Here is a 13401-nt window from a genome sequence, read left to right on the forward strand (position 1 = left end):
CTGTGGATAGCTATTTTGTAGATGAATTGCTTCTTGACAAAATTTTTTTTAAACTATATATATATATATATATATATATATATATATATATATATATATATATATATATATATATGAATCAGGAGCTGCAGTTCAATGTGAAATTCTGGTATAAAATGAGTTACAAAAACCGAAGAGCCGAAAATACGCAAACCAGCTAAATATTGCTATACCAGAGGTACGACAGAACATCAAACCACCAATGTTTGAGTGTAGAGAAAAGGCTATTTCAGCTTGAGCCTTCAGTTCTAATCACTTGACAAACACATGATTTTTCATGATTTTATTTGTAACTATATTGGCTAAAGATTTATTAATAATTACAGCATTGTTTAGTAATTGTTGCGCAATCATCAGACTTATTACTATAATCCTTATTATTCAAGTAGTAATTATAATAATTAAATTATTACTTACAATTCAGAACTATTAAGTGCATTTCAAAAAAAAAAATCGAACACAGAGGCGTTTACAAGGAAAAGCTACATAACTTGTGTTTCCAATGTGCCTTATTTCAGAATCCAAATGCAATTGGCAAAAACAAAAGGCAAACTACAGAGCCAGACATTAAGACATAAATAAATCTAGACAGTGTCAACATTCAAATGAGCTCCATGCCTCTGCTGTCGTACTCTTCAGCCTCGATCTTCAAGGTGAGGAACAGAAATATGGGACATCATGAGCAATCAGCCTATTAAAGGAATATTCCAGGTTAAATACAACTTAAGCTGTCAAATTACTCCAATTAAAAGCTTAAAATATTAAGGATGTACTACACATAGATTATTCAGTAAAAACATTATTATTTAACTTGTGAAGTTCGATAAATCATCTGCGACAAAAATTAGCATCTGGTTATGCAATACCCGACAGGTCAAAATAATCAAATCTGGGAAGCTGAACTGACAGCGAGTCCCAGCTGCTGCACATAGAGCTCAAGTTTAATACTTGTAATATTCCTTTAACTACCAATGTGACGTGTAACATACAATAATAAGTGTCATGCCTCAGACCAATCAGAGTGCACATAAAACGATCCTCAGTGTTTCTCGCCCAAAACACGATCAGTCCTTCAACGATCCTCTGGGATCGCCATTCTTAGCAGCAACATGTTCAAGAATCAAGAGAACCAATTCCATCTGGAGTGAGAACATAAGCCTAGTTTCAAAGGGATAAATAGATTTCAGAACGACCACTGTGATTTTCAGCCCTTGTCTCTGTGAAGTTAAATACGGTCTAATACTAGTATCAAGTCACTGGATGCTACATGGGTCAGACTTCAGTGTTGAATAAGAGTGTTCACTCTTGACTCATGGTTTATGCCACTGTGTGCTAAAAAGATGGAGCGTTTGTGAACGCTGCAGTTCCTTCACACTTTATGATGGACGACTCCACCGATGGGTGTCGGAGTCATTCCTAAGACTACTGATACATGGTTGAGAGGGAGCGACTCCGAGGACGATCCCTCTGTATATGCGCTTGAAGAGTAAAGGCTAGGTCTCTGGGTTGGGAGTAGCGAGAAGAGGAACGTTATCCCTCCTCCGTCGCACTAGCGGAGGACGCCGGTACTGTTCTCCGTCCACCAGCGTCTGGGGAAGCGGTTTGCGTTTGCTCTCCGGGAGAAGCAGGATTGAGAGAACCGCTAGCAGGGCCAGAGACGAGTAGACCACATGGTGCAGAAAGTATCCGTAGTGATTACGCAGATCCATGAGAGGAGAACTGAGGCGGCCCACGCAACCCAGCGCCATGACGGCTCCCACTCCACTTCCTCTGCGAACACAACAATGGCACGTCAAAATCATCACATTCACAGGTTCTATGAAATCTTTCGTCTAAATGGAAATGTTTCCCAACAAGTGATCAAAAGTAGAAGCACATTTTGTTTCCGATGGAACTTTTGCCGTTGGCTTCTTTTAGTACTGATGTTGTCTTCATGTGCAATTGGAATTAACGTAAATATGAGTTTCCTAGTCAGAAATTGGACGAGTGGCCACTCAGGACTGGGAAACTCGACTCTGAGAAGCGACGAAGAAGAGAACTATCACTGTGACTAAATTTTTTTTGTTTTTCCCACAACATCTACATTGTTTTCTCTTGCCTGTACACACATGTACATTTACATGTATAATAAAATAATTTGATGCATATTGTATGTATCTGACACAGCAAAAACAGCATTTGACTGAAATTTCAGAATCTAGATGTAGCCTATACAATAGTGTGGGTAATGTTTATATGGTTGTCAATGAATGCGACGCTACATTTTATTCAAAATCCATTGGATATTAAACAAATATCTTCAATAAATTTAGGCTTTAATAAGATTTCCCCAAGAAATAGACATAAGTGAACATTGTTTCCTCCATGATTCCTATTCATTCTGACAACAAAGTACTTGAACATGATTAACGAATAATTGTGACTAAGTGGGATGTAGGAAATTTCAACAGCATGAGTAGCGCTACGTCTCTGAGCAGATCACAATAAAGTGCTTCCGACATTACAATTAAATATTAGAATATTGATAACAGCCATATACAGTGCTATGCATAAGTTTAGACACCCATGCTAAAGTTGACTAAAAAGAGGAATAAAAAATCATCTTTTGGAAATTAAACTTAATGCCTTAATTTAAAAAATTAGGAAAAATCCAACCTTTAAGGACACCAATTTTCTTTGTGAATGAATAATGTATGGTAAATAAATAAATGTTCTTCCTTAAAATACAGGATGCATAAGTTTGGACACCCCTATGTTAAATTCCCATAGAGGCAGGCAGATTTTTATTTTTAAAGGCCAGTTACTTCATGGATCCAGGATACTATGCATCCTGATAAAGTTCCCTTGGCCTCTGGAATTAAAATAGCCCCACATCATCACATAGCCTTCACCATACCTAGAGATTGGCATGGTTTTATTTCAGTTAGCCTAATAGCTAGTTTGATTTGCATTGAGAGATGATCTTATGGAAAGTACCCCATGCCAATCTCTAGGTATGGTGAAGGCTATGTGATGATGTGGGGCTATTTTAATTCCAAAGGCAAAGGGAACTTTATCAGGATGCATATTATCCTGGATCCATGAAGTAACTGGCCTTTAAAAATAAAAATCTGCCTGCCTCTATGGGAATTTAACATAGGGGTGTCCAAACTTATGCACCCTGTATTTTAAGGAAGAACATTTATTTATTTACCATACATTATTCATTCACAAAGAAAATTGGTGTCCTTAAAGGTTGGATTTTTCCTCATTTTTTAAATTAAGGCATTAAGATTAATTTCCAAAAGATGATTTTTTATTCCTCTTTTTAGTCAACTTTAGCATGGGTGTCTAAACTTATGCATAGCACTGTATAATGCTTTTATGCAATGCATTCAGGGTTTACATTTTATTAGTTCATACATTCCCTAGGAATCAAACCCATGACCTTGCCATTGCCTTGCTTTAAAGCTAATAAGTTAACAACTGGTGCAAATCTTCCCTCAGTTTCATCCCAGGAGAAACACTCTTGGCAGGAAGCCAGAACAACACAGTGCAGATGCATAAATTACATCCCTAACCGGCTCTCTGGTGCCCGGGTGTGAGCGTGCTGTTTTTCTTTCCCATCTCATTGTCCACACATTACCTGCATTCTGCTGTTTCAGGAGCTAAAATAAGCCAGGTGTTATCATGGTGTGCTAGTAACCAGCCCTGCGGGACTGGCGTGTTTACCTGATGACGGTGGGCATGACTTCAGCGGTGAACAGAATGGAGAGGGAAGCGGCCGCTTGGGACGAGAACAGGCCCATGATGGAGAACACGGTCATGGCCGACTCGCTCAGATCTGCAGGGACACATTCATCTGAACGTCAAACACTGAGAAACACTCAAAGAAATAAATCATTTTCAGATAATTCTGTGTGCAAATCTCACAAAACATATCCAGATCATATTTCACTCACAAAATATATAAATGTTTTGCATTGTGATATTTTCAACAATTACATGCATTTACAATTACTAAACAATGAAGCATAACATTATTTAAACAAGTGCAATTATAAGTATGCATCCCTGTAGTATTTTAAATTTATGCAGAATATTATATTTATTTATTTTAAATTCACTGTGTCCAAACAGGATGAATGAGAATGATATTTATTTCAGTATTTGAAGTGATGAGATTTTGAAGGACAATGTGCTCACATGCAGTATTCATTTTTCTTTATTATTAAAAATAAATATTATAAATAATTAAATATTAATTCCTTTCTTTCTTTATTTTGAATTGAAGATGAAATTTCACCTGAGAATGCCCAAGTAAAACACTCATTAGTATGTGTGTATGGTGTCGGGAAAGCGACCCGTGGACACTTACAGTCCATGAGTCCGAGCAGGATTAGGGAAGCCAGTCCGGTCAAGGTCATGGCTAGAAGAAGAATTCCACGACGGCCAAACCTGTCCACTGTTGCCCAGAGCAGCAGCCAGGCTCCGCCCCCGGCACACACAGACAGCAGGTACGTCCAATAGAAACTGGGGGTGATCCCTCTGACGTCACCTCTGAAGGAGCTGTAGCAGTGACTGATGCCATGAGAGATGAACCTGGACACAGTGCAGCAAAACTTTTTTCAACATTGAAGAAATGAGCAGCAAATCAGCGTATTAGAATGATTTCTGAAGGATCATGTGACACTGAAGACTGTGTAATAGTCAGTATGATCATTACAATGAAAGTTCAGACTTTGGCCCGCAATTTATTCCTATTTCAACACCAAACTCATCCAACCACATCTTTATGTACCTTTGTGCACCAAGTAATGATGGGATAGAAAAGGGCTTTCCCCAAACTGTTCCCACAAAGCATTGTCTAAAATGTCTAGGTAAGATGAAGTATTAAGATTTCCTTTTACTGGAAGGCAAGGCAAGTTTATTTATATAGCACATTTCATACACAATGGCAATATAAAGTGCTTTACATAGAAACAATTAAAATAATAAAAAGAAATAAGAATAATTATCTGGAAGCGAGAATAATAATCTGGAAGAGCCGTGAAAAACAGCCCCACACCATAATCCCCCCTCCACCAAACTCTACAGTTGGCACGATGCAGTCAGACAGGAAAGTTTCTCCTGGCATCCACCAAACCCAGATTCGTCTATGAGACTGCCAGAACGATTCAACACTCCACACTCGCGTCTCCATCCGACACTTGCTATTGTACTTGCATCTGCTCGGCCATGGAAACCCACTCCGCAAAGCTCCTGCCGCACATTTTTTGTGCTGATATTAATGCCAGTGGAAGTTTTACACACTCTAAATGTTCCTAAACGCTTCCACTTTCCAATAAAACCACTTACAGTTGACCGTGAAATATCTAGCTGGGATTAAATTTCACGAAACCACTTGCTGCAAAGGTGGCATCCAATCACAGTGCCATGCTTGAATCCACTGAGCTCTTCAGAACAACCAATGTCTTTCCCAAATGCTTGATTTTATACACCTGTGGCAATGGGTCTGATTGAAACACCTAATTAAGAGGTGTGTACCAATACTTTTGGTGTATAAGTACTCCCTAAACGTTTGTTCTAGGGGTGCTTCTCAATATCCCTCCTCGTCTCCTCTCTCCTCCGTCCTCCATCCTCTGACCCGGAAACCGATCGAGCTCAGCCATCTTGAAGGACATCTCAGTTCTCTAATTGCACCGCGAGGAGTTGAGGATCGAGGAGTGAGGAGGCTTCCTGTGGAGTCTTGAGCGAGGATGCACAGGTGTATCCTATGCGGTTTATCGACTTAAACGTGACGCACGTATAAATTCTCCTCCCCCTTCACATCAGTCACAATCATTTTAATTTATACTTTACCTTTGCAGTTTATATAAACCACACATCTCACATATTTCAACAGGGTATCTTGCTTTATTATAATTTATTATGAATTTCTTAAATAAACAAACTTCAACAACATAAGGGCAGATCTTTTGAGAGCTGCTGATGACGCGATGAAGTGACGCTCGAGTGATCAAGTATTCCAATGCATAAAAAAAAGTTACATTCGATTCCTCTGTCCTCATTTTCTTCCCTCGCATCCTACAGGGGGTGGAGCTGAGACGCGAGGAAAGGAAACGAGGATGCACAAATAAGAAATGAGAAGCACCCCAAATCTACACTGTTGCTTCCTGAAGGAAACACGTTTAGTTTTTCTCTTGTCAAAAATGACAATCAGTTGAAAATGAGCTATTTTGCAGGAGCAGTCCGCCTCCAACTTCCAAAAGTTGTTAATTTTTTCACATTAGGCCAGTAAAAACAGTAGGAATCACTTACGATGTAAATCCCAGCACACACAGGTTTTTCCAGATGTTTCTGCTGTGCAACAGCTCTGGGAAGGACAGGTGAGGACGTCCAGGAGACGAGGACGACTCTGTGTCCATCTCTGCATCAGACACAATAACACACACTCATTCTGCACTCTTGTTCAACTGAGCAACTATTAGACGAAAAACATCCAGCAGAAACTGAAGCTGTCTGCGTTTCACAATGAACATTTCCGAGCGTCAACCAGACAAAGATATCTTTAAAACTAACCCGTGAAACTGTCGTCATCTCTCTGCCGCTCGCTCCGTTCGCTGAAGGAATTCATGTCTCCCGTCCTCTCGGAAAGCAGAAGCCAGCGAGGCGATTCGGGAAACACTCCCGGGATCCTGAAGACAAACAAACTGATCTTTAAATGCCAGCAAAAAGTGCAGCTTCACAGAGTAATACCAGCATTTGCTCTACAAACAGCACAGGGAGAAACGACAGCATCATTACTAACGAGCGCTAATGCGCGCTGGCTGCTCTTAAAGCTTTGATGCTTCACAGGGAATTTTAGATCAATATTTCTGAACGAGGCTGAAGGCGCAGTCGGTTTGCATTTAGGCTGATGAAGTGTTGAAAAGCTTTACTTCCTGTTCCCAGCAGCTCAAGTATGAGTGTGTTGATGCTGAGCCAGTCTAATAACATTAGAGATGTTATCCACAGAACTGACGCCTGACCTGTTTATGTTTCAATACATGTCAAATATGTTTTTCATATTGCAGCTCATAGAACTTGTTTCAGGGATCAACATTAAGGATCACCGATGACCCGAGTAAACTTCAGCTTTGGGTTTCTGTGATGTTTTGTGAATTTTGCTGAGGTAAAATACATCACCGAATTTTTACTGAACGTAAACAGATGAGAAATAAAACGCATGTGTATCAGTAGATTGGATCCGTGCAGCTCTTAAAGTGACAGTAGCCTAATAAACCTGCTCTATAATAACACTAATCAAACAACAGAAGACTAAGGAAAAGCACTCACTGCTTTTGACTGAATAACTTTGATAAGGATTAATCTGTTGATTTATACAGTGAAGACTATGCAGTGCTATTTTACTTTTTAAATTAATTACATCTCTGTAATTTTCACTGCTATCTAAAATGGTCACCGGCCATTGGTAGGTGTGGAAAAAAGTTAGTTTTAGACCACTGTATATATACAGTGTATATATATATATATATATATACAGTACAGGCCAAAAGTTTGGACACATTACTATTTTTAATGTTTTTGAAAGAAGTTTCTTCTGCTCATCAAGCCTGCATTTATTTGATCAAAAATACAGAAAAAAATGTAATATTGTGATATATTATTACAATTTAAAATAATTGGTTTTCAATTTATTATACTTTAAATTATCATTTATTTTGGTGATGCAAAGCTGAATTTTCAGGATCATTACTCCAGTCTTCAGTGTCACATGTGACATCCAGTCTATCACATGATCCTTTAGAAATCATTCTAATATTCTGATTTATTATGAGTGTTGGAAACAGTTCTGCTGCCTAATATATTTGATGAATAAAAGGTTAAAAAGAACTGCATTTATTCAAAATGAAAAAAATTTTTTTTTAATATAAATCTTCTTTATTATCACTTTTTATCAATTTAACACATCCTTGCTGAATAAAATTATTGATTTATTTAAAAAAAAATAAAGAAAAAAATTACTGACCCCAAATTACTGACCAGTAGTGTATATTGTTGTTATAAAAGATTTCTATCTTGAAAACATTTGCTTCTTTTTTTTTTTCTTTTTCTTTTTTTTATTCATCAAAGTATCCTAAAAAAGTATCACAGGTTATGAAAAAATATTAAGCAGCAGAACTGTTTCCAACTTTGATAATGAATCATCATATTAGAATGATTTCTAAAGGATCATTTGATAGACTGGAGTAATGATCCTGAAAATTCAGCTTTGCATCACTGAAATAAATGATAATATAAAGTATAATAAATTGAAAACCAATTATTTTAAATTGTAATAATATATCACAATATTACATTTTTTTCTGTATTTTTGATCAAATAAATGCAGGCTTGATGAGCAGAAGAAACTTCTTTCAAAAACATTAAAAATAGTAATGTGTCCAAACTTTTGGCCTGTACTGTATATACATATATATATATATATATATAACATTGGTTTAGAATGGACCTAAAGTTAGTAATAAAAGGAAGGACAGTGTTAAGGTTTTGTTGAGACTGCAAGAGTGACGTGGAAGTATAAGTTAGAATAGGTATGAAATTATAAACACATCATGTTTTGGCATCATTTCCTGGTAAAATGTTTTATGAATCATCTAGCTGTCTTGAATGACCTTATAATAGTTATCAGTCTCAAACTTTCTTATTAGTGCACCTCTAATAGAGACAGTATACAAACCAAAAGCACATGATACAAGCTGAACTGTGCGACATCTGAACCATTTGCTCGAGCACAGTTATAACAAAAGCTGATCAGTAGGTTGTATTCCTCATGGACTAACCCGTAGCACAGGAACAACGCCAGCGGAGCCGCTCCGGTTCCCAACAGGCCCCTCCAGGAGCCACAGCCGAGGGCCACCGCCAGCAGCAGGAGCTCGCCCGCAAACGTGGTCAGGCCGGACATCGTCGTGGCCAGCAGCCGCAGGGAAGGGTCACAGAGCTCCAGACCTGCAACACAACAGACACTGCTGTAAAGGTCATGACTAACAGGATGCATTCAAGCGTTTCATATTCTGTTCTGGATATTAGTATCTGTAGTTTTAGTTCACTCGCAATGGGTTGTTGAAGCCTCTGGTTCTGTTTTCGACCAAAAAACTTTTTTTTTTATTATTATTTATTTAGCTTTTCATAAACAGGGAAACCTTAAAAACAAATCACCATGGCCCGGTTTCACAGACAGGGCTTAGACTAAGCCAGGATTAGACCATAGATCAATTAGGACATTTAAGTAATTTTTATAAACATGCTTAGAAAAAAACATTACCGATGTGCATCTTAAAACTAAAAAGGCACTGATATATTTTTAAGATCAGTCAGTGCAAGTTTATTTCAGTGGAAACAGCTCAGACTTACATTTTAGTCTAGGACTAGTCTTAAGCCCTGTCTGTGAAACCAGGGGCATATGTTCTACAATAAGTGTCAAAAACAAAGCCTCCCCCCAGCCCTCAAACTTAGATAAATTCTATAAGTACAAGTCCTACAATGTGACAGACTACTCAATTATAGTAAATATATGAACATATAAGCATGAGGAAAAATGAAATAAACAAAAATGAATTAATAAAATTACTTTGTTAATGCAAAGTACTAATATATACCTGCTTATACATATTGTACATATATACACACATATATTAAATAAAATATATATACTTACATAATTATACATCAGTGAGCATAACCTACATTTACACACCCCGTATACATTACCTACTCCAACACATTTATACTTAAATATACCTGAATGCCATCACATGTTTGCATACATTCAGTAACCTCACATTTCGACCAAAAAACTTAACGTTTTGTATTATTAGACATTTTTACAACATTGGAATGGTACAAAACTAGGTAAAGGTTTTGCCACTTGCTAAGTGAACACTCAAAAAAATTATGGACATGATTCGAAAAGGTTAAATGAAGTCCTGAAAAAAATAGTCTTGTATTGTCCACGGTCAAAAAAGAAAACGCATTGGAAATGAACGGGAAACGAATTTCATCAAGTGGAAATGTTTGGTACTGCGCTCAAACAAAATCTTACTGAAAGCAACATTTTTGAGACATCAACCTCAAATTTGGAACCCAACTTGTTTAGATTTTTTTTTTTTTTTGCTGACAGTTTTAGAGTAAAACATGCTTTGGAAAATATATATTTCATATAAAATCTAAAAATTGTATTTTATGCATTTTTCATAATAATAAACTTAAATTTCTATAACTGTTTTGTTTCACTTTTTCACTTCAGTAATCATCTGCCATGTGTCTTCTTTAAAAAGAGACCAAACTTAAGTCTCCAAAGCATTTACAACAGTTTAAGTTGGAAATTTCATTTTCAGGTCTATGCTCAAAAAGTGGTTAACAGGTAATAAATGGATAATAACTATTCCAAAAATATAATTTACTACCATAAAATCGCCTAAAAGTACAACAAATTAAATATAAAACATTATTGAACTAAAATATAGTACATTCATTTCATTTATGTTAAAAAATGTGTAATTTTTGACCGCCAGGCGAGCAGCACCAGAACGTTTAGACATTTGCACTTTTTTGCAGTGTAATATCATCCCGAACCCACAGCAAACAAACACTGCTGAGCACGCGTGTTTCCGTGTGTGTTTGACTCACGTGTGACGTAGAGCGTGAGGTAGACGCCAGCGCTCGCAGCGGCGAGACAGAACCGCATGGAGATGAAGACCGGCGGCGAGGGCGAGACACACACCAGCACACCGAACACCACCGCCAGGGTCAGAGACACCAGCAGAGACGTGTGCCTGCCCAGCCTGAACACAACAGCACAACTCAATACACAAATTACTGAAATAACATCAAAAACTACACGATTCGATACATTTCACGATACGATATTATTGCGATACTCAAAGACATTTGATAAAAGGTTAGTAAAAAAAAAATGTACTGATGATTAAAAAGCTATATTTGGTGTTACTTTGTGTGTGTAAATTAATAGACTTGGACTTGGTGCTGAAACCCAAAGCACAGGACAATAGAGACACCAGAATAACAATATTCATGATTCTGAAGCTGAAAATACAGAATTATTTTAGACTCGAGATATTCAAAATAATGACGGCCACTTTTTACTGGTAACATCAGACATTTGGCATCATCAGGACCCACAAATATTCCCCCATTGCATTATTATACATTATATTCAACATTATATATAGTAGTTTAATGCAGTACTGACATTAATACTCTAAAAATGAAAAATTTTCCCTCACTCAGTAATTTGTATTTTGGGTGAACTATTCACGATACATATTGTTGCATCTTTGTATTGCGATATATTGTGACACCCCTACCAAAACCTGAACAGACGGTTCCTCACCGGTCAGACGCGTAACCCAAACCCAGACAGCCTGTGAGGGTTCCCAGAATGAAGCACACCTCCTCTACTGGAACCAGCCAGTACCGCAAACACACCAGATCCCACTGGAAACAACAGGAAGTGAAGCCAGAACAGACAGGAAGTCAGTTGTAGCGGTAGCAGGGACATGCAAACAGTTTGTAAATTAAGAAGACTTCCTGTTCGTAAGGAAACAATAACACTGTGATCTCCAAAGACGCCCTGAAGACGCACAAGTTCATGTTTTCGTCTACGCTAAAGCGGAAAACGTGACCAGGCTTTAGTTTCACTTCATGTTTGATATTCAATGTCAATTCACATTTCTTTTTATAGCACTTTTCACAATACACATAATTTCAAAGCAGCTTTATGGAAAATGCAGAGGAAATGATCTAAGTTATGTATTTCAGAAATGTACATATACAAAATCACAGTTAGCTAAAAATGTATTAAACACTTCAATAATTTATGCAAAAAATGCATTTAAACAATGTAATAATTTAAGGCAGAAACAATGAGCTCACTGAAGTAATGATTCTTGTTTGTTAACAAATGATAACGGCAGAACTGTAAATAACACTGTAAATATAAGAAATGAATTCTTAAAATTCAGCATGTACACAACTGTGGAGTGAGTCAGATGTCATGTGACCAAACCAGCTGCATGATGACATGACCACATAAGAGATCATCAGCTGAAATGTGACCAAACCAGTTCTTCTGCACACATGACTCGTCTTCAGGGTGGAGAACTTCAGCCCACACACACACACACACACACACACTAAACACAAAATACTCCTTAAATGAACGCATTAACTATCTTTAGATTGTTCCCAGTTTTGCATCCTCGATTAAATGAAAATCCACAAACTTGAAACACTGGGAGTCATAATGTGTATGAGTCTATATATAAACCAACACCTGCTGTTTATTTGATTAAATAAAAACTACAGACGTGTTTAGTGAGGAATCTGAAGAATGCGTATGTCAACCTTTCACTGGACATGGAGTCTGACAGACACAGACACGCGTCCCTCCCAGACGAAGCGTGATTAACAACCAGAGATAAATCTATTTCAGTCTGTGAGAAAGCCATTGCTGCTTATCAGTGCTGTGTGTTAACAACACCATCTCAGGGACTCTCCTCGATCTCCACAGCATCGCACGAGAACAAAGTCAACATTCACATATTTAATCTTAGAAAGGTTCTGATTGGCTGTGATTATGTCGCATCATGGAGCATTTTTTGTAAAATTACAATTACTTGCATCACACTTCTGTGACATTCAGCAGGATTAAAATCAACATGTTCATAGACTTTCTCTTATATATATATTTTTTTTTTTGATTATTGCATTATTCTGTATTAGTGCCTGAATTCACCATCTTGACTGCTTAAAGACATTATATCATATGGTTAGTTCACACAAAAACGAAATAAAAGTGTTGTTATCATTAACTAAAACAAAAAATATTTTAAAAGTTTATATTTTGATCTACTTCAGGTAATGTTTAAGATAACATTTCTTCTAAAATACTAAATACTAGTACTAAAATTAAGGTTACACTTTATTTTAAGGTGTGTGTGTTACAGTGTAAGAACTGAGTAATAATAATAAACTAGATGTACTTACTATAGAGTTAGAATTGGGGTTTGATTTAGGGTTAGCTGCATGTAATTATGCATCATTTATAGTTATTACTACATGCCACGTGTAACAAGGATACTGTAAAATAAAGTGTTACCAAAACTAAAACTGGATTAAAATGAATAAAATTAAATAAACTAACACACACATACAACAAAATGACTAAAATTTATGAACTGTTTATGAACTGAAGGTTGCCAATTATTGATTTCATAGCAAATATCTGAACATTCTAAAATCAAGATACATACATAAGCAAAATGACTGTTAGGTCTTGGTTTTTTTAATGTATCAAAT

The 13401-nt window shown here is 36.9% G+C and overlaps 1 protein-coding gene across 1 annotated transcript in view; it reads right to left on the reverse strand.

Moving 5' to 3' along the window:
* Nucleotides 1–315: 315 nt before the first annotated feature.
* slc22a17 (solute carrier family 22 member 17) overlaps nt 316–13401 on the reverse strand; it is a 16080-nt gene continuing 2994 nt past the window's right edge. The window contains exons 3-10 of the mRNA XM_079862493.1: nt 11435–11538; nt 10711–10865; nt 8865–9030; nt 6601–6716; nt 6340–6448; nt 4397–4620; nt 3751–3862; nt 316–1809 (exon numbers count right to left, since the gene is read on the reverse strand). Coding sequence (XP_079718619.1) covers nt 1533–1809; nt 3751–3862; nt 4397–4620; nt 6340–6448; nt 6601–6716; nt 8865–9030; nt 10711–10865; nt 11435–11538 — 1263 coding nt within the window. The 3' untranslated portion in view covers nt 316–1532. The remainder of the gene's footprint in view (nt 1810–3750; nt 3863–4396; nt 4621–6339; nt 6449–6600; nt 6717–8864; nt 9031–10710; nt 10866–11434; nt 11539–13401) is intronic.

Source organism: Squalius cephalus (assembly GCF_949319135.1).
Source record: "Squalius cephalus genome assembly, chromosome: 25".
NCBI lineage: Eukaryota > Metazoa > Chordata > Actinopteri > Cypriniformes > Leuciscidae > Squalius > Squalius cephalus.